The sequence below is a fragment of the Salvelinus sp. IW2-2015 genome, linkage group LG31 (genome assembly GCF_002910315.2).
Source record: "Salvelinus sp. IW2-2015 linkage group LG31, ASM291031v2, whole genome shotgun sequence".
Lineage (NCBI taxonomy): Eukaryota > Metazoa > Chordata > Actinopteri > Salmoniformes > Salmonidae > Salvelinus > Salvelinus sp. IW2-2015.
In genome coordinates this window covers 5,859,932-5,887,619 of record NC_036870.1, presented here as the reverse complement: position 1 = coordinate 5,887,619, position 27,688 = coordinate 5,859,932, and the positions used below count along the sequence as shown (strand labels likewise).

Sequence of the window (27,688 nt, the reverse complement as noted above, 5' to 3'; positions counted from 1 at the left end):
GTTCCAGTTTCCTCCACATGTGACTTGGCATTCAGGCCAAAGAGTTCAATCTTGGTTTCATCAGATCAGAAAATCTGTTTCTAATAGTCAGTCCTTTAGATGGCTTTGTTCAAACTCCAAGCGGGGGTGTCATGTGCCTTTTACTGAGGAGTGGATTCCATCTGGCCACTCTACATAAAGGCCTTATTGGTGGAGGGCTGGTTTTTCCTCTGGAAGGTTCTCCCATCTCCACAGAGGGACTCTGGAGCTTTCAGAGTGACTACCAAGCGCCTTCTCCCCCAACTGCTCAGTTTGGCCGGGCAGCAAGCTCTAGGAAGAGTCTTGGTGGTTTCAAACTTCTTCCATTTAAGAAATGATGGAGGCCACTGTGTCCTTGGGGACCACAATGCTGCAGAAATGTTTTGGTACCCTTCCCCAGATCTTGCCTTGACACAATCCTGTCTCGGAGCTCTACGGACAATTCCTTCGACCTCATGGCTTGATATATGCTCCGACATGCAGAGTCAACTGTGGGACCTTATATAGACAGGTGTGTACCTTTCCAAATCATGTCCAATCAATTGAATTTACCACAGGTGTACTCTAATCAAGTTGTGTAGAAACATCTCAAGGATGATCATTGGGAACAGGATTGCAGCAAAGAGTCTGACTACTTATGTAAATAAGGTATCTGGTTTATATTTTTAATACATTTGCAAACATTTCTAAAAACCTGTTTTTGCTTTTCATCATGGGTTAATTGTGTGTTAGATTGATGAGGATTTTTTTTTTTATCCAAGGCTGTAACGTAACAAAATGTGGAAAAAGTCAATGGGACTGAAAATGGGACTGAATGCACTGTATGTAATTATGAAAGTGAATATGAAAAAAGCAAGGAACACTCACCAGAAATTGTAGGAGTGTAGAAGAACGGACACAGCTCTTGATCCACAATTTCCTTAACTTTCTGAGGTAAAGAAAAAAAGGTTAAACTACTAATTTTGGATATTCAGAGTAAAAAAACAACTAGGAAAACCCTCCAGTTAAATCGATTTCCAAAAGACAGTCCAAAGGTTTTGAGGAGTCACTGAAAACCATGATCAATGAAAGCCTATTTGAAGAAATAAGTTGAATTTACAAATCCTCCGTAGTTATAGGACGGAACTTTTAAAAATGTATTAATAAAACAAATTAATGAGGCAGATCAGCTTTAATATTGCAGATAAGATTGTTGTTTCCATCAATGTAATTGTCCGCATAATTTCCAATCTCCGATAATATATATATATATATATACACACACACATATACATACACATACACACAGTACCAGTCAAAAGTTTGGACACCTACTCATTCAAGGGTTTTTCTTATTTTACATTTACATTGTAGAATAATAGTGAAGAATCAACATGAATAACAATATGGATCATGTAGTAACCAAAAAAGGTTAAACAAATCAAATATATTTTTATGATTTTCAAAGTAGCCACCACTTTGCCTTGATGACAGCATTGCACACTCTAGCATTGCATTCTCAGCATTGCATTTCACTCAACCAGCTTCATGAGGAATGCTTTACCAACAGTCTTGAAGGATTCCCACATATGCTGAGCACTTGTTGGCTGCTTTTCCTTCACTCTGTGCCCAACTTCATCCCAAACCAACTCATTGGGTGAGGTCGGGTGATTGTGGAGGCCAGGCCATCTGATGTAGCACCATCTCTCCTTCTTGGTCAAATAGCCCTTAATCAGTCTTGAGGTGTGTTTTGAGTCATTTTCCTGTTGAAAAACAAATTAATAGTCCCACTAAGCGCAAACCAGATGGGATGGTGTATTACTGCAAAATGCTGTGGTAGCCAGCTGGTTAGTGTGCCTTGAATTCTAAATTCTAAATCACTGACAGTGTCACCAGCAAAGCACCCCCACACCTCCTCCTCCATGCTTGACGGTGGGAACCACGCATGCAGAGATCATCCGTTCACCTACTCTTGCATCTCACAAAGACAGCGGTTGGAACCAGAATTTCTCAAATTTGGACTCAGACCAAAAGGACAGATTTCCACCAGTCTAATGTCATTGCTCATGTTTCTTGGCCCAAGCAAGCTCTCTTCTCTATATGTGTCCTTTAGTAGTAGCAATTCAACCATGAAGGCCTCAACAGAGTCCTCTGAACAGTTGATGTTGAGATGGTGTCTTCACTTTGACTCTTGTGAAGAATTTTATTAGTGCTGCAAACTGCATTGAGGTGCAGTTTACTCTAATGCACTTATCCTCTGCAGCAGAGGTAACTCTGGGCTTCCTTTCCAGTGGCGGTGCTCATGAGAGCCAGTTTCATCATAGCGCTTGATGGTTTTTGTGACTGCACTTGAAGAAACTTTCAAAGTTCTTGAAATGTTCCAGATTGACTGACCTTCATGTTCTTAAAGTAAATGATGGACTTTTGTTTCTCTTCGCTCATTTGAGCTGTTCTTGCCATAATATGGACTTGGTCTTCTACCAAATAGGGCTATCTTCTGTATATACCAGCTCTACCTTGTCACAACACAACTGATTGGCTCCAAATCATTAAGAAGGAAAGAAATTCCACAAATTAACAAGGCACACCTGTTAATTGAAATGCATTCCAGGTGACTACCTCATGAGGCTGGTTGAGAGAATGCCAAGAGTACGCAAAGCTGTCATCAAGGCAAAGTGTGGCTACTTTGAAGAAATCTCAAATGTTAAATATATTTTGATTTGTTTAACTCTTTTTTGGTTACTACATGATACCATATATGTTATCTCAGTTTTGATTTCTTCACTATTATTCTACAATGTAGAAAATAGTCAAAATAAAGAAAAACCCTTGAATGAGTAGGTGTGTCCAAACTTGACTTGTACTGTATATATAAATAAAAAATATATTTTCCCCTAGCCCTGATTTATATTTGAAATATATTTTTCAACTGTGCTGTGATGTTTCAGAAAAGTTCTGAATCTTTCTAATCTCATAGATTCTACATATTGTAAATTCAAGATTTTTTTTTGCTAAGAGTATTATTAATCAATTGACTATGACTTTTTAAAATCACCCAGCAGTGTAATTAGCAGAGTTAGCTCCAAGCAAATGGATGGGACTTACCAGTGTAGTTCTTGCTAGATCAAAGGATGACACGCAGAGTGATTGGTTGAAGTAGTCTTGTGGCTTGGCATTCGGTAAGTAGGCAATAGGATTGAGAGCCCAGAACACATCTGGGCACTTTTCCACACACACCTGCAGGGTGAGGAATTAAGAGGTATTCACATTGTGACTGAAACCTGATGCCTGTCCCAGATGTTTTTATTTAACCAGGTAGGCAGGTTGAGAACAAGTTCTCATTTACAATTGCGACCTGGCCAAGATAAAGCAAAGCAGTTCGACACATACAACAACACAGAGTTACACATGGAGTAAACAGACATACAGTCAATAATACAGTAGAAAAATAAGTATATATACAATGTGAGCAAATGAGGTGAGAAGGGAGGTAAAGGCAAAAAAAAGGCCATGGTGGCGAAGTAAATACAATATAGCAAGTAAAACACTGGAATGGTAGATTTGCAGTGGAAGAATGTGCAAAGTAGAGATAGAAATAATGGGGTGCAAAGGAGCAAAATAAATAAATACAGTAGGGGGAGAGGTAGTTGTTTGGGCTAATTTATAGATGGGCTATGTACAGGTGCAGTAATCTGTGAGCTGCTCTGACAGCTGGTGCTTAAAGCTAGTGAGGGAGTTAAGTGTTTCCAGTTTCAGATATTTTTGTAGTTCATTCCAGTCATTGGCAGCAGAGAACTGGAAGGAGAAGGGCAGGCCAAAGGAAGACTCTGGGTTTTGGGGGTGACCTCAGTGGAGATATACCTGATGGAGCGCGTGCTACGGGTGAGTGCTGCTATGCGGTGACGAGCGAGCTGAGATAAGGAGGGACTGTGTACCTAGCAGGGGTCTCTGGTGATGACCTGGAGCCCAGTGGGTTTGTCGAACCGAGTCTGAGCGAGGGCTAGGCACGAGAGCGTACAGGTGGCGCAGAGTGGTGGTTATATATGGGGTTGTGGTGAAAAACGGATGGCACTGTGATAGACTGGCAATTCAATTTATTGAGTACGGGTATTGGAGGCTTATTTTGTAAATGACAGTCGCCGAAGTCGAGGTCGTAGATGGTCAGGTTTTAGCAAGGGTATGTTTGGCAGCATGAGTGAAGGATGCTTTGGTTGCAAAATAGGAAGGCCAATTCTAAGATTTAATTTTGGATTGGGGAGATGTTTGAGTGCGAGTCTGGAACGAGAGTTTTTACAGTCTAACCAGACCACCTAGGTAGTGTAGTTGTCCAATATTCTAGAGTTCAGAACCATCCAGAGTAGTGAATGTTGGACGGGCGGGCGAAAGGTGCAGGCAGCGATCGGGTTGAGAAGCTGCATTTCGTTTTTACTTGTAATTTAAGAGGGCAATTGAGGCCACGGCAGGAGAGTTGTATGGCAAATGAAGCTCGTCTGTAGGGTTGTTAACACAGTGTCCAAAGAAGGGCCAGAAGTATACAGAATGTGTAACGGGGATCATTATTGTAGCAACGATATGCAGATACACATRACATTTTGGGATGTAGAGACCATAAGAAAAAGGCCTCACACAAATAAAAATTAAATAGAAGAGAACTTGTATGAACGGGTTGGTGAAGACATTACATATAAAATACAATTTGACCCAGGAACACACAAACTCGCACACAATGGGACATTGTAGATGTGCACAGAGTTCCTTWTTACTCCTGACATTAGCCTTAGAAACTAGAACATTATGGTGTGATGTTACTGTACCTGTGTGGTGGGGCACTGTAACCCATTAAGGGTGGCGGCCATGATGTTGATTGATGTGACACATTTCAGTATGTCAAAGTAGAACACACTGGGTTGAGCTCTGGGAAAGGAAAATGTAACAGTTTGTATTGTACTCACAGAATCCTAACTATGCATTGTGAATGAAATATATAATATGACAGTTCAATATACTGTATAGTGAGGCATGCCAAGATTGAATTATTAACSCAGATGACATGTCTGACTGGATTGGCCAGATTTTCCACTTTTATCTGTTGCATTTATGGCAAAAATGCATGATTAGTAAATTCACATTACATAGCCTCAAGTCTTCTAAACTTCTGAATAAAATTATACTTGGKTCATAAAGGATTTCAAGTTCAAACACATCACGGACCCCAGAGAGGTCCTTACTTATTGAGCCCGATGCCACAGAACATTCCGGTAGAGTTCCGTGGGTAGAGRACATGTCGGGGATCACCATAAAGCCAGGCTGGTGGAAATATAAAGGCAAAACACATCAATAYCTAAACAGGGAGGTGGGGACCCCAATACATTTACCACAGTCAAATAATACAAGAGCAAATTAACATACACTACCATTCAAAAGTTTGGGGTCACATAGAAATTGCCTTCTTTGAAAGAAAAGCWAKTTTTTTTGTCCATTAAACTAATTGATCATTAGAAAATCCTTTTGCAATTATGTTAGCACAGCTGAAAATTGGAGCCAATTTCCTACTAAAACAGAACAACGACCCAAAGCACAACTCCAAACTATGCAATAACTATTTAGGTAAGAAGCAGTCAGCTGGTATTCTGTCTATAATGGAGTGGCCAGCACAGTCACCGGATCTCAACCCTTTTGAGCTGTTGTGGAAGCAGCTTGACTGTATGGTACGTAAAGAAGTGCCCATCAAGCCAATCCAACTTGTGGGAGATGCTTCAGGAAGCACTGGGTGAAATCTCTTCAGATTACCTCAACAAACAACTAGAATGCCAAAGGTCTGCAAGGCTGTAATTGCTGAAAATGAAAGATTCTTTGACAAAAGCAAAGTTTGAAGGACACAATTATTATTTAAATTAWWWWTAWTTATTTWTAACCTTGTCAACATATATTTCATATCCATTTTGCAACTCATTTCATGTATRTTTTCATGGAAAACAAGGACATTTATAAGTGACCCCAAACTTTTGAAAGGTAGAGTACAAAGCTCATTGACATCAACTACTTAATTTGGTTTCATATACTAAACCACTACTCCCCTCCTTTCAATAAAAGGCCTACTGTATATCTGATCAATGTACAATATCCTTTCCCATTAATCAGATACTAAGCTATTGACATTGGCAATATATTCATATGACCTCCTTATCAGGCAGCTCTATTGACTCAAGAAAAAGCAGAGTGAGTGCCTGCTGGAATGTGTTTGATGACAGGATGTTGTGGGTGAGGGTGAGCTTCTGCTTTGGAACTTCTCTTTGGAACCACTCTGGGTGGGAGTCAGAGGAGAGGGAGGCCTTTCGACCGAAAGACAAAAAGGAGGAGAATATCAAGGCCATAGAGATACCTTATAATTATAGAGAAAGGTGAGGGTATAGACTTTGAAGAAGGGAAAAGTCAGAAAATCATAGAACCAATGACAAGCTTATGTTTCCAGTGCACTCTCGACAAYGGAGGTGCTGTTCTCACTTGTGAGTGGCGATTTGATGAACTGTTGGAATTGAGGAAGGGACCAGGGTGATTACGTCACTGTTGTTTTGTTTAGCCAGCATGGCCGGACTGTGCGTTCTGCCTGCAAATACTACATTTACATAAGGCATTATGGCGAGGACACCTGAGTTTCAAAAGGGATGTAAGAGTCATAAAGAGAGATTGACAGCCAGAGAGAGATAACGCCAGGAATCAGACGTCATCTAATAGTGAGAGAAAAAGAGAGAGAAAGAGCGAAAGAGGCTGAGCTAAAGAGAGAAAACAAAATACAGCAACACATACAGAATGAGTATGATGAGTGTGTGAGAGAAAATGTGAGAGGGGCTGAGAGAGGTGGGAGGTGCGTAGAATGCCCATCTTACCCAAAATCCCCACCGCCATGTAGCCAAGGATGACGACAATGAAGAGAACACAGCAGATGATGTCAGTGCAACCTCTGAGGGAGAATGGAAATACAATGACACACATAGTGATTTTGAGCATTGCTGTGGCATAAATGCCCCCAGGCTGAAAAATATGTGACAGAAAGTGTGCCCACGAAAGGCACTTGAGACATACAATGGGCAATTTGCACACAGAGATAGTGGTAGTTAGGGCTTTGTAGCTTGGTAGGCTCTGTAGGCCTTGTAGAGAGCAAGAGACAMAATTATTGAGAGAGAGAGAGAGGTAGTGAGCTCATGGGCTCCTGAGTTCTTCTGCAAAAAGATAGAATTATAGTTGGATAAATATAGATAAACTTGCATTTTTTCCCGCAAGGACTAACCTCAACATCAAAACCTTCAATCCAAATAAAAATTCCATACATAAAACCTTGAATTTGGACAAAATTACCTGAATGGACTATTACTACCAAGGACTATCAAGAAAAAAAACTTCTACCAAACCAAAACCTGCAGAAGAAACACAGCGGAACCTGGAAATACCATCCAACACAAAACAGAGTGAGTAATATTCAGTCTGAAGCTACTTCTGAAGCCAAAAAGTAAAAKGACAATAATCTATAGGTAATTTTGTTTTATAAAACTAAGTAAATAAGTATACTAAGCTACCAAGCTGCTAGGACAGAATAGACTTGGCTGCAACTTCAATTAGCACTGAAGTGTGAAGTCAGATGTGTGAAAACTCTTGAGCCCAACAATGGCAGTTTCACAGCCCAGGACACTCCCCCAGAGAAGCCAGCAGAACAGCCCACCTCAGACACAGACCACAACGGGACAGACAACACGGGACCCACCAACCCAACCCAACGGACACCCCACCCCCTCCTAACAGCCCCCCTGATAGCCCTCTTGACAACCCCCACACATCCACTAAGAACACAAAGCTAGAGATTGTGTTCCTCATTGACTCAAATGGCAAATACATTCAAAAGGATAAACTTTTTCCCCAAACACAAAGTGGCTAAACTCTGGTGCCCAAATACTAGGCATGCCCTGGAGCTGTTGTCAGAGGACAGACCAGGGTTGAAAAAGCTTCTTCCACTTTCCCCAACACACAAGTGGTGATCTCCACCCTGCTACCATGAAAAAACGTTCAYCCTGCCACCATACAGCGAGTGAATGCAAGCATTTTGCCTCAAGCTAATGTCTACCTGGCCCACCACTCCACCCCAGCCTTTACAACCAGGTCCACCTCTACAAGGCAGCAATCCCAACTTTTTCCAGTACCCTGAAGGACATCACCCTCAAACCGTAGCCCCAGCACCACACACAGGAGCAACGGACACCCTGTCCAGACCAGCGAGACACCCTCCCAGACCTGCAAGACTCCCTCCCGAAGAACCTGTACCGAGAGAGCCGACGCCAAGAGGACCTACACCCAGACCACAGCATCCCATCCACCAAACTACCAGGTGTGAAACAGGGAAGAGACTCATGGGGTATGGTCATTTTGTATAGAGCAGACCTAACCCACTCAAATTAAAATWGTCAAAACAGGAACATTTTACATCTGGCTAGAAATGATCTCAACAGAGAAAAATGTCCTYGTGTGCTACCTATATCCCCCTAATAGAATCCCCATACTTTAACGATGACAGCTTCTCTATCCTAGAGGGGGAGATCAACCATTTCCAGGCCCAGGGACATGTACTAGTCTGTGGCGACCTAAATGCCAGAACTGGACAAGAACCTGACACCCTTATCACACAGGGGGACAAAGACCTACCTGGAGGTGACAGCATTCCCTCCCCCATATACCTCCCGAGACACAACTACGACAACATAAACAGCAAAAACGGGTCACAACTCCTGCAGCTCTGTCGGACGCTGGGTATCTACATAGTCAATGGTAGGGGACTTCTATGGTAGGTACACCTATAGCTCATCTCTTCGCAGTAGTACCGTAGACTACTTTATCACTGACCTCAACCCAGAGTCTCAGATCACAGAAAAATCACACTCCTTGAACAAAGCTATGCTGAATCATGAGGCAACAAAGCAAATGGAAATKAATCATATTAAGAAATGCTATAGATGGATGGAAAGTAGTGTGGAAATCTACCAATAAACTATTAGGCAACAACAAATTCAATCCCTTCTAGACAATTTCCTAGAAAAATGTTTCACTGTAATAGTGAAGGTATACATTTGGCAGTAGAAAACCTAAACAGGTTTTGACCTCTCAGCTTCTCTATCAAATCTAAAAATGTAAAGTAGACAACCTAAGAAAATGAACATAATAACAAATGGTTTGATGAAGAATATAAATACCTAAGAAAGAAATTGAGAAACCTATCCAACCAAAAACATACAGACCAAGAAAACCTGAGCCTACGCCTTCACTATGGTGAATCACTAAAACAATACACAAATACACTACGGAAAAAGAAGGAACAGCACGTCAGAAATCAGCTCAATGTAATTGAAGAATACATAGAATTGAACCACTTCTGGGAAAAATGGAAAACTCTAAACAAACACGAAGAGTTTTTATTTATTTATTTATTTATTTCACCTTTATTTAACCAGGTAGGCAAATTGAGAACACGTTCTCATTTACAATTGCGACCTGGCCAAGATAAAGCAAAGCAGTTCGACACATACAACAACACATAGTTACACATGGAGTAAAACAAACATACAGTCAATAATACAGTGAAAAATAAGTCTATATACAATGTGAGCAAGTGAGGTGAGATAAGGGAGGTGAAGGTTATCTATCCAAAACTGAGATGTATGGATAAACCACTTCTCCGATCATTTTGTCTCTTTAACAAAGAACAAACAGCAAAAACATATACATGATCAAATACAAATCTTAGGATCAACTATTAAAGACTACCAGAACCCACTGGATTCTCCAATTACATTGAATGAACTACAGGACAAAATACCAAACCCTCCAACCCAAAAAGGCCTGTGGGGTTGATGGCATCCTAAATGAAATGATAAAATATACAGACTACAAATTCCAATTGGCTATATTTAAACTCTTTAACATCATCCTCAGCTCTGGCATCTCCCCCAATATTTGGAACCAAGGACTGATCAYCCCAATCCACAAAAGTGGAGACAAATTTGACCCCAATAACTACCGTGGGATATGCGTCAACAGTAACACTGGGAAAATCCTCTGCATTATCATTAACAGCAGACTCATACAGTTCCTCAGCGAAAACAATGTACTGAGCAAATGTCAAATTGGCTTTTTACCAAATTCCCGTTCAACAGACCACGTATTCACCCTGCACACCCTAATTGACAAACAAACAAACCAATACAAAGGCAAAGTCTCATGCTTTGTTGATTTCAATTTGTCATAAGGGTCTGCTATACAAATTGATGGAAAGTGGTGTTGGGTGAAAAACATACAACATTATAAAAGTAATGTACACAAGCAACAAGTGTGAGGTTAAAATTGGCAAACACACACATTTCTTTCCACATCGCCGGGGGGTGAGACAGGGATGCAGCTTAAGCCCCACCCTCTTCAGCATATATATATATATATATATATATATATATCTCAACGAATTGGCGAGAGCACAAGAACAGTGCAGCACCCGGCCTCACCTTACTAGATATCATCAGCAAACAGTAGACATCAGATTCTCTGGTGCTTCTGTCCCCAACCAAGGAGGGCCTACAGAAGCACCTAGATCTTCTGCACAGATTCTGTCAGACCTGGGCCCTGACAGTAAATCTCAGTAAGATAAAAAATAATGGTGTTCCAAAAAAGGTCCAGTTGCCAGGACCATGAATACAAATTCCATCTTGACACCGTTGCCCTAGAGCACACAAAAAACGATACGTCGCTCAGCCTAAACATCAGCGCCACAGGGAACTTCCACAAAGCTGTGAACAATCTGAGAGACAAGGCAAGAGGTGCCTTCTATGTCATCAAAAGGAACATAAAATTCAATATACCAATCTTGCTAAAAATACTTAAATTAAATTCAAGTTATAGAAACCATTGCCCATTATTGTTGTGAGGTCTGGGGTCCTATCACCAACCAAGAATTCACAAAATGGGACAAACACCAAATTGAGACTGCATGCAGAATTCTGCAAAAATATCCTCTGTGTACAACATAAAACAAAAAATAATGCATTCAGAGAAGAATTAGGCCGGTCACCCGCTATCGATCAAAATCCAGAAAAGCGCCGTTAAATTCTACAACCAGCTAAAAGGAAGCGATTTCCAAACATTCCATAACAAAGCCATCACCTAATGAGAAATTAATCTGGCGAAGAACCCATGAGCAAGCTGGTCCTGGGGCTTTGTTCACAAACACCSCACAGAGCCCCAGGACMGCAACACAATTAGACCCAACGAAATCATCCCTTTACACTTGTGTGTATAAGGTAGCTGTTGTGAAATTGTTAGGTTAGATTACTCGTTGGTTATTACTGCATTGTCGGAACTAGAAGCACAAGCATTTCGCTACGCTYGCATTAACATCTGCTAACCATGTGTATGTGACAAATAACATTTTATTTGCTCATGAGAAAAAAAAGATAATTACTTGACACATTGGAAAGATTTTACAAAAAAAACAGAGCAAACTAGAAGAATATTTGGCCCTGAACAGAGAGTGCACAGTGGCAGAATACCTGACCACTGTGACTGACCCAAAATTAAGGAAATCTTTGACTATGTATAGACTCAGTGAGCATAGCCTTGCTATTGAGAATGGCAGCCGAAGGCAGACCTGGCTCTCAAGAGAAGACAGGCTTTGTGCACACTGCCCACAAAATTAGGTGGAAACTGAGCTGCACTTCCTGACCGCCTGCCAAATGTATGACCATAGAGTCACATATTTCCATCAGATTACACAGACCCACAAAGAATTTGAAAACAAATACAATTCCCATATCTATTGGGTGAAATACCACAGTGTGCAATCACAGCAACAATATTTGTGACCTGTTGCCACAAGAAAAGGGCAACCAATGAAGAACAAACACCATTGTAAATACAACCTAGAYTTTTGTTTATTTATTTTCCCTTTTGTACTTTTAACTATTTGCACATAATGACATTTGAAATGTTTTGGAACTTTTGTGAGTGTAATGTTTAATAACCTCTTGAAGTTCAGGGGTAGATTATTTATTATTATATTTTTTAAAATAACGTTCAAGGTAAATGACTATTTCTCAGTAGAGTCGTAGAATTGCATATAATTTACAGATTAGGTAGAAAACACTCCAAAGTTTCCAAAACTGGCAAAAATATTGTCTGTGAGTATACAAAACTGATTCTGCAGGCGAAAACCTGAGGAAATCTAACCCGGAAGTGAAATCTGTGTTTCTTGCCCGTCTTTCTTCCATTTAAAGGGGTATCAACCAGATTCCTTTTCCAATGGCTTCCTCAGGCTGTGACCAGGCTTTAGACATAGTTTCAGGCTTTTATTTTGAAAATGAGCGAGATTTTTCAAAAGTAGTCAGGTGTCCTTTGATTAGTTCCTGCGCGCGAGAGGGGTAGCTCTCCATTTTCTTTCTCTCTTTTATTGAATAGGTTACGGTCCGGGTGAAATATTATATAATATTTAAAAACAATATATAAAAACATTTGACATGTTTCTACGCACATTACGGATACTTTTTGGAATTTTCGTCGAACGAAACGAGGCTTTGGTTTTCTGAACATAACGGCAGCCCAAATGGCGTTTTTTTTATAAAAGTATATTTATCGAACAAAAATCAATTTATTGTGTAACTGGGAGTCTCGTGATGCAAACATCGAAGATTATCAAAGGTAAGCGATTAATTTATTTGCTTTTTGACTTTCGTGACCATGCTAATTTGGGGCTAACTGTTCTAGCATTGATTGAACACTCACAAAAGCTGTGATTTCTTCGCTGTAAAGCATATTTTCAAAATCTGACACGATAGGTGGATTAACAACAAGCTAAGCTGTGTTTTGGTATATTTCACTTGTGATTGCATGATTATAATATTTTTAGTAATATTTTGCGCCCTGCAATTCAGCTGGTTTTTTAGGAAAATGATCCCGCTAAAGGGATCGTAGCGCAGAGAAGTTAATGTTATTTCTATTGTTTATTTCACTTTTGTTTATAAATAATAAAATGGCGCCGGAGAAGAAGGCAGAGTTATACGTGTCCCCAAACGACTGTGTTTTTTGTTTGTTTATTTGCTTTGTTTTAAACTATTTTTTTATTATTTTGTACATAATGCTGCTGCTACCGTCTCTTATGACCGAAAATAACTTCTGGACATCAGGACTGCGATTACTCACCACCGACTGGCAGAATCCTTTTTTCCTTTAACGAGTCTGACCACCCAACAGCAACGATATACTGCTTTCTCGAGGAACGAGGCAGATGCTGTGGATTTGCGTGAAGAGAAGTCGGAGAAAAAGGGGCCAGACGGTGGGCTGCTTTCTGAGAATTCGAAGGCGATCGAATAAACTCCCACTTCCTTCCATACTGCTAGCAAACGTGCAATCTTTGGAGAATAAATCGATGAACTACGCAGAAGATTAAACTACCAACGGGACATTCAAAACTAATATCCTATGCTTCACGGAGTTGTGGCTGAATGACGGCATTATCAACATACAGCTGGCTGGTTATACGCTGTACCGGCAGGATAGAACAGCAGCCTCTGGTAAGACAGGGCGGCGGACTATGTATTTTTGTAAATAACAGCCGGTACACGATATCTAAGGAAGTCTCGAGCTATTGCTCGTCTGATGTAGAGTATCTCATGATAAACTGTAGACCACACTATCTACCTACCTATTTTTCGTAACTGTTCACATACTACCACATTCAGAGGGTGGCACTAAGACAGCATTGAATGAGCTGTATTCCGCCATAGGCAAACAAGAAAAACGCTCACCCAGAGTCGGTGCTCCTAGTAGCCGGGGACTTTAATGCAGGGAAACTTAAATCCATTTTATCAAATTTCTGCCAGCATGTTAAATGTGCAACCAGAGGGGAAAAACAACTCTGGACCACCTATACTCCACACACAGAGATGCATACAAAGCTCTCCCTCACCCTCCATTTGGAAAATCTGACCATAATTCTATCCTCCTGATTCCTGCTTACAAGCAAAAAGTAAAGGAAGCACCAGTGACTATATCAATAACAAAAAGTGGTCAGATGAAGCAGCTGCTAAGCTACAGGACTTTTGCTAGCACAGACTGGAWTATGTTCTGGGATTCCTCCAATGGCATTGAAGAGTACACCACATCAGTCATTGGCTTCATCAATAAGTGCATCAATGACGTCGTCCCCACAGTGACCATAAGTACATACCCCAACCAGAAGCCATGAATTACAGGCAACATCTGCACTGAGCAAAAATTCAAGAGCTGCCGCTTTCAAGTAGCGGGACTCTAACCCAKAAGCTTATAAGAAATCCTGCTATGCCCTCCGACGAACCATCAAACAGGCAAAGTGTCAATACAGGACCAAGATTGAATCGTACTACACCGGCTCTGACGCTCATCGGATGTGGCAGGGCTTGCAAACCATTACAGACTACAAAGAGAAGCACAGCCGAGAGCTGCACAGTGACACAAGCCTACCAGAAAATACTTATATTTTAGCTCGTCTATTTTTGCTAGAGGCAAATAACACTGAAACATGCATGAGAGCACCAGCTGTTCCGGATGACTGTGATCACGCTTTCCGTAGCCGATGTGATTAAGACCTTTAAACACGTCAACATTCACAAGGCCGTAGGGCCAGACGTATTACCAGGACGTGTACTGTGAGCACGCGCTGACCAACTGGCAAGTGTCTTCACTGACATTTTCGACCTCTCCGAGTCTGTAATACCAACATGTTTTAAGCAGACCACCATAGTGCCTGTGCCCTAAGGTAACCTGCCAAAATGACTACTGACACATAGTACTCACATCTGTAGCCATGAAGTGCTTTGAAAGGCTGGTCATGGCTCATATCAATGCCATTATCCCAGAAACCCTAGACCCACTTCAATTTGCATACCGCCCCAACAGATCCGCAGATGATGCAATCTCTATTGCACTATTGCACCCTTTCCCAACTGGACAAAAGGAACACTTATGTGAGAATGCTATTCATTGACTACAGCTTAGCCTTCAACACCATAGTGCCCTCAAAGAACATCACTAAGCTAAGGACCCTGAGATTAAACACCTCCCTCTGCAACTAGATCCTGGACTTCCTGACAGGCCGCCCCCCAGGTGGTAAGGGTAGGAAAYAACACATCTGCCACGCTGATCCTCAACACGGGGGCCCCTCAGGGGTGCGTGCTCAGTCCCCTCCTGTACTCCCTGTTCACTCAGTCCCCTCCTGTACTCCCTGTTCACTCAGGGAGCTGTGCCTGGCCGTGACTRCACGGCCAGGCACAGCTCCAACACCATCATTAAGTTTTCCGATGACACAACAATGGTAGGCCTGATCACCGACAACGATGAGACAGCCTGTAGGGAGGAGGGCAGAGACCTGGCCATGTGGTGCCAGGACAAAAACCTCTCCCTCAACGTCATCAAGACAAAGGAGATGATTGTGGACTACAGGAAAAAAGAGGACCGAGCACGCCCCCATTCTCATCGACGGGGGTGTAGTGGAGCAGGTTGAGAGCTTCAAGTTCCTTGGTGTCCACATCATCAACAAACTAACATGGTCAAGCACACCAAGACAGTTGTGAAGAGGGCACAACAAAACCTATTCCCCCTCAAGAGACTGAAAAGATTTGGCATGGATCCTCAAAAGGTTCTACAGCTGCACCATCGAGAGCATCCTGTCTGGTTGCATCACTGCCTGGTATGRCAACTGCTCTGCCTCCGACCACAAGGCACTACAGAAGGTAGTGTGAACAGCCCAGTACATCACTGGGGCCAAGCTTCCTGCCATCCAGGACCGCTATACCAGGCGGTGTGAGAGGAAGGACCTACAAATTGTCAAAGACTCCAGCCACCCAAGTCATAGACAGTTCTCTCTGCTACCGTACAGCAAGCGGTACCAGAGCGCCAAGTCTAGGTCCAAGAGGCTTCTAAATAGCTTCTACCCCCAAGCCATAAGACTCCTGAACACCTACTCAAATGGCTAYCTAGACTATTTGCATTGACCCCGCCCTCCCTTTTACACCACTACTACTCTCTGTTGTTATCATCTCCCTTTAATAACTCTACCTACATGTACATGTTACCTCAACTAACCGGTGCCCMCCCACATTGACTCTGTACCGGTACCCCCCTGTATATAGTCTCGCTATTGTTATTTTTCTGCTACTCTTTAATTACCTGTTACTTTTATTTCTTATTCTTATCCATATTTTTTTTAACTGCATTGTTGGTTAGGGGCTCGTAAGTAAKCATTTGTGACTGAAATAAATCAAATCAAAATGTATTAATTGCTTTGGCAATGTAAACATATGTTTCCCATGCCAATAAAGCCCCTTAAATTGAAATTGAATTGAAAGAGATACTTAGTGGAAAAGGCTACCTTTTCCGAATGGGTCCATTGAAGGTGGGGTCATACTGAGCAGGTTCCCCTGAAAAGAAAAGGCAGTGAGATAATGGGTCAATAACATAATTGAAATATCTTTTCTGAAGGTATTTACAATGACTTAACACAAACACCTGATAGCAGTGTGTAATTGTTCCTTGTTTACACAGATCAGATCGAATACATAGGGAAAACATCTCTCGGCAATGGCAATTTGCATTGATATTCAAAAGAGCTCCACTGTACGTGAGAGTCTATGGAGAGAATTGCGTGCCTGTGAGTTTGAGGGTTCGTTGAGGGGTGGGGGGTGGGTGTTGCTATGCAGCGAGAGTGGCCTTTGTTAGTATGCAACTCATTGAGTTGATGAGCGACAGTCTTCAGCTTGAGAAGGAGGAAATGTAGCAAAAACAATAAGACCGTGACATCTTTATAGGTCAAACAATCTGTACATACACTGGAGAGTTTTGGTGGTGATGACTGGGTTGATGATGATGATTGGGTTACGGCAATTACATTGCTTAGAGTCACTTTCTGGAACACTAGGGTTGGGTCTACGGTCTTAAGACCTTAAGACTTTGTAAACTAAAGGTGTGTTTAGAATTATTTTTGTTGTATTAATGCTATTTAATCTCTCCTCAGACTAATATTATTCTGTTTGTCCTGTGGGTACCTTTGCCACTGTTCCAACCCTTGTGTATTGCGCTGTCATGGTGTATTTGACCCTCACTAGGGTCTTAAGAGTTGGCCAATTAAGAAAAATAGAGAGCAAGATATGGTGAAAGAGAACTATTAAGAGATACATTTTTCATCATTCCTCTCTTTTAATCTCTACATTGCATAAGTCAATGTTATGGCAAATTTGACGGTTTACGCACCCTTAAAAGTAAGGTAGCCTTAAACTAAGAAGGGGCTGTATGTGATAAGGGAGATTTGAATTGAATTTGAATTCAAAGATTGAGGGACTAGRCTCAAAGCAGAGCAGTGACTTTTGAAAGCGATCTCCCGAAAATATTCCATCAGTCGCTTTGCACGTTAGTATCGTKGCAAGGAACCAAAACACGAAACAGCCCTAATGTTGGAAACAAAGATCATTATGTTGTCATCCAGAGTCACATTTATTTATAGGGCTCCCGAGTGGCGCAGCGGTCTAAAGCACTGCATCTCAGTGCTAGAGGTGTCACTACAGACMCTGGTTTGAATCCAGGCTGTATCACAACCGGCCGCGATTGGGAGTCCCATAGGGCGGTGCACAATTGGCCCAGCGTCCTCCGGGTTAGGGTTTGGCCGGGGTTGGCCGTCATTGTAAATAAGAATTTGTTCTTAACTGACTTGCCTTGTTAAATGTTTTATTTTAATGTATTTATTTATTTTCCAAGCTATAGCACACAATATTTTACTCACAGCAGGTATTTAAAAAGAACCACAGAGTTGGATCTGCTTCATGTTTTCATTTTTGCAATGTAAAAATTATTACGATACTGATATCGTCAAAGCCCTAMTCAAAATGGACAACATTCCCCTTATCACAGTAAGCAATTACCTTTGTTTGGTTTATATTCTACTTAGCAAGCCAAACATTTCTAAGAGATGTTGTTCTTGGTCTCATGGACTCCTCACAATAAACCAATCGAAATCCCAGAATAAAATGCCTTCATAAAATGACAAATTAAAGATACAGCACCTGTTGAACCTTGCAGTTCTGTCCAAGGAATATGCAGTTGAGCGTGCTGTTTATTTTTTTCATTTAGGTTACTATAGGATAAAGTATCAGGCCAAGTCTAGTTGGACATTACACCATTCACTGATTGGAAGCAAGCAAAGCACTCATGTCTACAATGAAGTCAGCATCTATGGCTTAGAGTTAGTGAATTTACATTACAATGTAGGCCTGTTCATTAGGTCCATGGCCTACAATGTCTCACACTGCGGTATAATCTAAAAATACCTAAATATCAAATAAATGAATCATGCTTAATTGACTTGATAGAATATATTAACTATTATCGGACGAAACCTTTACATCCTATATACCTACTAATCCTGTTTTATGGGAGCTCAATGTTTTAGTAACAACTTCCCGGAAATTWGTGAAAACTGAAGCTTTGTAGTGAGTACACAATAAAAGGTATAGGATATTGACAAYCATACTGTTTGTTTTGCGGCTACTAAGTACAAGGCCTACTGTATGAAAGATTTAGACTGAGGCATGCAGTTGGCTTCCAACTGACAGAATACACATAACCATACACATCTAATAGAATATTCAATATAGCATCCACTGCATTTTCAGCTAAGCCTTGTACACAGTGAAAGTCAGAGAGACTCGATTTGCTTGCCCCCAAACAAAGAAACCTGTTCCTCTGCCTCATTGCCGGCTGTAAATGAATATCAGATTACAGTAGAATACAAGGCTGTCTGTTTAGGGCAAAACACAACCTGGAAACTGACTGGCAGTGACCCTTTCCTGATGTGTTTATACTCCCTGCTTTTTACCACCGTCTGATCCCATAAAGAATAGAAATGTTTGGAYCCTACAAAACTTGGACCTCAGTCGTAAGGGCATTTTTACTAATACTAAAGGCCCAAACAATGTGTATGTCTGTAGGTGATTTCAATTCATTTGGCTTTGCTTTGGATAGTGTGGTGACGTAAAAGAATCACCACATTTTTTGTCCAATTTAGAGCCTGACAGGTATATCGGTTCACCAATATTATCGTCAAATATTAGCCTTTCATCATTATAAATCGGTACCTGCAGATAATTCCAGATCATCCTATTTATTGCATATCAGGTTAAAAAAGGGAATCTCATGCTTATCTGAACATTTGCGGGCATTTTCATGATGCCATTATTGTCACAATGTAAGAAATCAACATCTGAAACATATTTCTTGGACAGTTGCTCTTTGAGATGACAATTTATGAGAACTCTTTGTGGAAAAATGACACTTTAATTTCCCCTCTGTAAAACAGTATATCGGCAGATACTTTTGTATATATAGTGTATGTGGACATTCCTTCACATTAGTGGATTCAGCTATTTAAGCCACACCCGTTGCTGACAGGTGTATAAAATCGAGCACASAGCCATGCAATCGCCATAGACAAACATTGGCAGTAGAATAGCCTTTCTGAAGAGCTCAGTGACTTTCAACGTGGCAGCRTCATAGGATGCCATCTTTCCAACAAGTAAAATGTCTGCCCTGCTAGAGCTGCCCTGGTCAAATGTAAGTGCTGTTATTGCGAAGTGGAAATGTCTAGGAGCAACAATGGCTCAGCCGCTAAGTGGTAGTCCACTTAGCGGCTGGGACCGCCTAGTGCTGAAGCACATAGCGCAAAATCGTCTGTCCTCGGTTRCAACACTCACTACCGAGTTCCAAACGACCTCTGGAAGCAACGTCAGCACAAGAACTGTTCATCAGGARCTTCATGAAATGGGTTTCCATGGAGGAGCAGCCGCACACAACCCTAAGATCATGCACAATGCCAATCGTCGGCTGGAGTGGTGTAAAGCTCGCCACCATCRGACTCTGAAGCAGTGGAAACGTGTTCTCTGRAGTGATAAATCACGCTTCACCATTTGGAAGTATGACGGACGAATCTGGGTTTGGAGGATTGCCAGGAGAACGCTACCTGCCCCAATGCATAGTGCTGGGGCTGTTATTCATGGTTCGGGATAGGCCCCTTCGTTCGAGTTACGGGAAATCTTAACACTACAGCATACAATGACATTCTAGACGATTCTGGGCTTCAAACTTCCAAACATTTTCCTGTCTCAGCATGACAATGCCCCTGCGCACAAAGCGAGGTCCATACAGAAATGGTTTGTCGAGATCGGTGTGGAAGAACTTGACTGGCCTACACAGGGCCCTGACCTCAACCCCATCGAACACCTTTGGGATGAATTGGAACGCCGACTGCGAGCCAGGCCTAATCGCCCAACATCAGTGCTCGAYCTAACTAATGTTCGTGGCTGAATGGAAGCAAGTCCCTGCAGCAATGTTCCAACATCTAGTGAAAAGCCTTCACAGAAGAGTGAAGGCTGTTATAGCAGCAAAGGGARGACCAACTCCATATTAATGCCCATAATTCTGGCAGGTATCCACATATCGATAAACACGATATGACCAAAAGTACGTTTTGTCCCCCCAAAAAACGGAAACAGTGTCGGACCCCCAAAAAACATATTGGTCTGGCTCTAGTCCAATTAGAGATACTGATGTATGGGTTATGATGTAGCATTGTGATTACTTTTTGGGAGGGTATATTAGACCGCATAGTTAGTTGTGTGCATGTATGTGCGTGTATGTGTGTGTGCACGCGCATGCATACCAGTGCCTWTGAGGAAACAGTGTATTGGGCTGTCAAGGCCAGCATAAGTCAACCAATTAAGTGATGAACTTTTACTGTGAGACTTAAGGTAGGCCTACACACACCACCCTCTTTTAATGCAGAAATGGAGGCTTGAGGAAAGGATGTAGGGCGGCCCGGCCCCCGAAGTGACTCTTATCAACTGTTTGCAAGGATTCCTCTGTGTTGTCTTAGGAATTCAACATTCTCTGTGTTGATCTCACCAACCCCCATTGTCACACCTCTGGGTTCATTCATTTTACAATGTAATTAAATATCTGCCTTTAATATAGACAATTCATGACCATTCCTTGATCTGTCAGCTAAACRCATAATACTTGATTGCACGGGGTTGAACCGTAGTCTCTGGCATATTGCTGTATTATTTGATGGAGTCAGATAATTCTAAGATGGCTAATTGCTTAATCTTAATCACATGCGAGGCATATAAAATATGCATACATATTAGGGCTAACCCCATTTAGTTGACTGGGTCAATAGGCTGTTGGTCGACCGAGATTTATTTAGTCGAGCAGTTGCAAAAAAAAATATATATATATATATATATACATACACATACATACATACACACAAACACACATTTATATATATATATATATATACACTGCTCAAAAAAATTAAGGGAACACTGAAATAACACATCCTAGATCTGAATGAATGAAATATTCTTATTAAATACTTTTTTCGTTACATAGTTGAATGTGCTGACAACAAAATCACACAAAATATCACAATGGAAATCAAATTTATCCAACCCATGGAGGTCTGGAATTTGGAGTCACACTCAAAATTAAAACCAACACTACAGGCTGATCCAACTTTGATGTAATGTCCCTTACAACATCTCAAAATGAGGTCAGTAGTGTGTGTGCTCCACGTGCCTGTTGACTCTCCTACAACACTGGGCATGCATCCTGATGAGGTGGCGATGGTCTTCCTGAGGGATTTGCTCCAGACTCTGGACTATAAGCATTCCGCGCACCCTGGACAGTCTGTGTGAACTGGCGTTGGTGATGGAGCGATGACAATGTCCCAGATGTGCTCAATTGGATTCAGGTCTGGGGAACGGGCGGGCCAGGCATAGCATTCAATTGCCTTCCTCTTGCAGGGAACTGGTGACATCACTCCAGCCACATGAGTCTAGCATTGTCTGCATTAGGAAACCAGGGCGCAACGCACGTCAGCATATGGTCTCACAAGTGGCCTGAGGATCTCATCTGGTACCTAATGGCAGTCAGGCTACCTCTGGCGAGCACATGGAGGCCTGTGCGGCCCCCAAAGAATGCCACCCCACACCATGACTGACCCCCGCCAAACCGGTCTGCTGGAGGATGTTGCAGGCAGCAGAACGTTCTCACGGCGTCTCCAGACTCTGTCACGTCTGTCCGTGCTCAGTGTGAACCTGCTTTCATCTGTGAAGAGCACAGGGGCCAGTGGCAGATTTGCCAATCTTGGTGTTCTCTGGCAAATGCCAAACGTCCTGCACGGTGTTGGGCTTGTAAGCCACACCCACTCTGTGGACGTCGGGCCTCATACCACCCTCATGGAGTCTGTTTCTGACCGTTTGAGCAGACACATGCAATTGTGGCCTGCGGGAGGTCATTTTTGCAGGCTCTGGCAGTGCTCCTCCTGCCTACTCCTTGCACAAGGCGGAGGTAGCGGTCCTGCTGCTGGTTTTTGCCCTCCTACGGCCTCCTCCACGTCTCCTGATGTACTGGCCTGTCTCCTGGTAGCGCCTCCATGCTCTGCACCTACGCTGACAGACACAGCAAACCTTCTTGCCACAGCTCGCATTGATGTGCCATCCTGGATGAGCGTGCACTACCTGAGCCACTTGTGTGGGTTGTAGACTCGTCTCATGCTACCACTAGAGTGAAAGCAGCGCCAGCATTCAAAGTGACCAAAACATCAGCCATGAAGCATAGGAACTGAGAAGTGGTCTGTGGTCACCACCTGCAGAACCACTCCTTTATTGGGGGTGTCTTGCTATTGCCTATAATTTCCACCTGTTGTCTATTCTTTGCACAACAGCATGTGAAATTTATTGTCAATCAGTGTTGCTTCCTAAGTGGACAGTTTGATTTCACAGAAGTGTGATGACATGGAGTTACATTGTGTTGTTTAAGTGTTCCCTTTATTTTTTTGAGCAGTGTATATACACACACACACATCTCATGGTGTACAAGACACCTGTCTGATTTGTGCTGAGTGGACTGATCCATTGTGGAGGCCGTGGGGATGGCACAGTCCATTAGTTTAAGACATGTGCTACTGAAATTGTATATGGTTAGATTACATAAACAATAGTGCAACAATAAGAAAAATAATATTATTTTATAACAAATGCGTTTTCTCCCGCGTTGGATAGCGGTCGCTGTCCATGGTTCTGAAATAAATCAGTGTGCTGTTGAATTGGCGCCTTTTCCTAGACCATGTTGCTATGTGCATAATAGCAAYGTTAACTAGCATATTGGTGTTGAGAACAATGCGTGGAGGCAGCAGCAGAGAATGAGGAGATGAGAAAACAGCCCTTGCCTTATTGTCTAAGAAAAGTGAGGAGAGGAGAAACCCGAACTTAATTAGGTCTATAATCAATAGCCTAACTTAAATGTGCCTGGCTTTATAAATCATCAATACAGCTACAGAAATAAGACAGGTTCTGCTTCTGTTGCCTGTTTGAGGGTTTGTTTAATAGCCAACTGATTCCATGAGCACCAAGCCTCACACATTTCAAGTAAACAATTTCAACAAATCCGGCTGAATTTAATCTTTGCTTTAATAAAAGGTTTACACTTTTTTTCATTATAAACAACCAGATGTATTATTATTTATTTAGTGTTTACACTGTTCCAAATTGTCGGAAAAATTATATTTACAATAATGCTCCTTTTTCTTGATCTCCTTATTGTTAATAATAATAATAATAATAATGCCATTTTCCTTAGTAGGCTTAGTATAGCAGCCTTGCAAAACCACCATCGAGCTGTATGCCTAACACCATGCCCAAACCGGACACGTTGCGTGCGCGAGCATTGCAAAATAAATGTACACATACATGTTATTCAATCATTGCACCCACACTGCTTGCGTATGCGTTGCGTTTGTTATAACCAATTTATTGATGCGATTATGATATGCTATAGGCACAGCCTGCCCACTCATTAGGCACGATTAGGCGGCCGCCTATTGCGGCAGATTGACCAGGGCGGCATTTTCTGAGCTAAACTGACCCAGACGCACCTCCAACAACAACACATAAAACCTCACATAAATTGTAATTGTTTTTGAGTAGAATTATTTCAATCAGTGGCTTATGGGCACTGATGCTGGCCTYTGATGAGCATTTCCCACTTTGTCAAAGGCAGGCCCACAAAATATTTTGCTTGTCCATTCCCAGCRCACCTCTCCAGGGTGCTGTTGGAGAGACGAATCTCTGCAGCGCTCCACCAACGTTCAGTCAAAAAATTAACATAAATCATGTAGCAGATATAGGATATGGTAGAGTATGTAGCCTTTTCTGAAGACTACAGGCTGGAGATAAAATGTATGAGAGATTTTTACATCATGCAGGTTTCTCCGATCAAATAGCCTAACCTAAATGGCGCTCAATCAAATAAAAAAAATGAGCTGTCATGTTAGCAAAGCAACATATCCTAAAAACAGGACATGTCAAAGTAAAATGGACAATCACAACTGCTGTCCGGGAGTTTCACCCCATTSTCATGGGGTGAAATTTGTATCTGTACATTTGACAAGCTGATCATAGTGAAAAATAAAATACTTCAGCATTTCCTGCTGTTTAAACATTTCAAATAGGCTCGCGATAACTCCTGATAAAGTTGGATAGCTGATATTCAAGGCTTAAATAGCCAAATTGATTAGTCATAAGAATCAGGACTAATAAAGCCAATGCAATASCCTGTTTTACAGACGGTGGGCCTACCACATGGATGGGCATTCATAAAATTCTATTGCGGGCCAACATGGTAGGCTACACCCTAGTAAGTACGAGCARACTTCTTTTGGACGTAATTTTTTGGTGATTTTCGAATGGTAGGCTTACCACATAAGCCTACCGTTCGGCAAGATGACGCCGACAGAGAGGGTCGCCTCTCTTCTAGTCCTTAGGAWACTATGCAGTATTTAGTTTATGTATCATTTCTTACATTGTTTGCCCAGAAAATCTTAAGTGTTATTACATACAGCCGGGAAGAACTATTGGATATCAGAGTGACGTCAACTTATCAACATTAAGACCAGGAATATGACTTTAYCGAAGCAGATACTTTGTTCGCACCACTACCCAGGGCATTTGATCTGATCCTATAGGCTGACCCAAAACAAYGTCGCCGCAGAAGAGGTAGACGGAGCGGCCTCCTGGTCAGACTTTGGAGGCGTGCACACTACCCACCGCTTCCAAGTACATTACTCGTCAATGTCCAGTCTCTAGAAAACAAGGTAGACGAAACTAGGGCAAGGATTGCTTTCCAGAGAGACATCAGGGACTGTAACATACTCTGTTTCACGGAAACATGGCTCTCTCGGGATATGTTGTCGGAGTCAGTACAGCCACCTGGATTCTTTGCGTCGTGCCTACAGAAATAAACATTACTCTGGGAAGAAGAAGGGCGGGGGTGTATGCTTCATGATTATAGAATCATGGTGTGATCGTAACAACATACAGGAACTCAAGTACTTTTGTTCACCTGATCTAGAATTCCTCACAATCAAATGCCGACCATATTATTTCCCAAGAGAATGCTCGTCAGTTATTGTCACAGCCATGTATATCCCCCCTCAAGCCGATACCATGACGGCCCTCAAGGAACTTCACTGGACTCTATGCAAACTCGAAACCATATATCCTGAGGCTGCATTTAATGTAGCTAGGGATTTTAACAAAGCAAATTTGAGAACAAGGCTACCTAAATTCTATCAGCATATTGATTGTAGCACTCGTGCGGGCAATACACTGGATCACTGCTACTCTAACTTCCGCAATGCATACAAGGCCCTCCCCTGCCCTCCCTTCGGCAAATCTGACCACGACTCCATTTTRCTCCTCCCGTCCTATAGGCAGAATTGGTCAAAAGAACTGAGGATTCTTCATGGACCAAGATTTTTTGGGGTTGGGGACAGCCCTAATATAAACTCAGCAAAAAAATAAATGTCCCTTTTCAGGACACTGTCTTTCAAAGATGAGTCGTAAAAATCCAAATAACTTCACAGATCTTCATTGTAAAGGGTTTAAACACTGTTTCCCATGCTTGTTCAAATGAACCATGAACAATTAATGAACATGCACCTGTGGAACGATCGTTAAGACACTAACAGCTTACTAACAGTAGGCAATTAAAGTCACAGTTATGAAAACTTAGGACACTAGAGGCCTTTCTACGGGCTCTGAAAAACAACAAAAGAAAGATGYTCAGGGTCCCTGCTCATTTGCGTGAATGTGCCTTAGGCATGCTGCAAGGAGGCATGAGGACTGCAGATGTGGCCAGGGCAATAAATTGCAATGTCGGTACTGTGAGACGCCTAAGACAGCGCTACAGGGAGACAGGACGGACAGCTGATCGTCCTCGCAGTGGCAGACCACGTGTAACAACACCTGCACAGGATCGGTACATCCGAACATCACACCTGCGGGACAGGTACAGGATGGCAACAACAACTGCCTGAGTTACACCAGGAACGCACAATCCCTCCATCAGTGCTCAGACTGTCTGCAATAGGGCTGAGAGAGGCTGGACTGAGGGCTTGTAGGCCTGTTGTAAGGCAGTCTCTTATACACATCTAGATGTGTATAAGAGACAGGCATTACACCGAGGCCTGTACTCTGGAGCGGGATCGATTTGGAGGTGGAGGGTCCGTCATGGTCTGRGGCGGTGTGTCACAACATCATCGRACTGAGCTTGTTGTCATTGCAGGCAATCTCAACGCTGTGCGTTATAGGGACGACATCCTCCTCCCTCAGGCTCATCCTGACATGATGCWTGACAGTGCCACCAGCCATACTGCTCATTCTGTGCGTGATTTCCTGCAAGACAGGAATGTCAGTGTTCTGCCATCGCCATTAAAGAGCCCAGGATCTCAATCCCATTGAGCACGTCCGGGACCTGTTGGATCAGAGGGTGAGGGCTAGGGCCATTCCCCCCAGAAATKTCCGGGAACTTGCACGTGCCTTGGTGGAAGAGTGGGGTAACATCTCACAGCAAGAACTCGCAAATCTGGTGTAGTCCATGAGGAGGAGATGCACCGCAGTACTTAATGCAGCTGGTGGCCACACCAGATACTGACTGTTACTTTTGACCCCCCCTCCCCCCTTTGTTCCGGGACACATTATTCCATTTATGTTAGTCACATGTCTGTGGACCTTGTTCAGTTTATGTCTCAGTTGTTGAATCTTGTTATGTTCATACAAATATTTACACATGTTAAGTTTGCTGAAAATAAACCCAGTTGACAGTGCGAGGACGATTCTTTTTTTGCTGAGTTTAGTTTTTATGTCTCACTATTATACTACAACGTAGAAAATAGTAAAAATAAAGAAAAACTCAGGAATGAGTAGGTGTGTCCAAACTTTTGACTTGTACTGTACATGCGTCGAATAATGCTTTTTTAAATGTCAGTATTGCCTTGTAAATTAAGCTTTATGCCTTATGTGWATTCATTCATTTTACAATGAAATTAAATATCTGCCTTTGATATGGAAAATTCTCATGACCCTGATCAGCTAAACGCATAATATTTGATTAACCATAGGATCTGGCATATTGCTGTATTATCTTTGAGTCAGATAATTCATTTAATGGGCTAATTGCTAATTGCTTAGATCGCATGTGAGGTCTATATAATATGCATACATATCAAATATGTATCCCACTA

General features: G+C 42.1%; 1 protein-coding gene across 1 annotated transcript in view; it reads right to left on the bottom strand.

Annotated features, from left to right (window-relative positions):
* The window catches only part of LOC111955469 (choline transporter-like protein 4), a 39,545-nt gene that overhangs the window by 10,191 nt on the left and 1,666 nt on the right, over positions 1-27,688 (bottom strand). Inside the window, exons 2-7 of the mRNA XM_070436275.1 lie at positions 16,427-16,475; positions 6,885-6,958; positions 5,226-5,304; positions 4,812-4,911; positions 3,103-3,234; positions 880-946 (exon numbers count right to left, since the gene is read on the bottom strand). Of these exons, the coding sequence (XP_070292376.1) occupies positions 880-946; positions 3,103-3,234; positions 4,812-4,911; positions 5,226-5,304; positions 6,885-6,958; positions 16,427-16,475 (501 nt within the window). The remainder of the gene's footprint in view (positions 1-879; positions 947-3,102; positions 3,235-4,811; positions 4,912-5,225; positions 5,305-6,884; positions 6,959-16,426; positions 16,476-27,688) is intronic.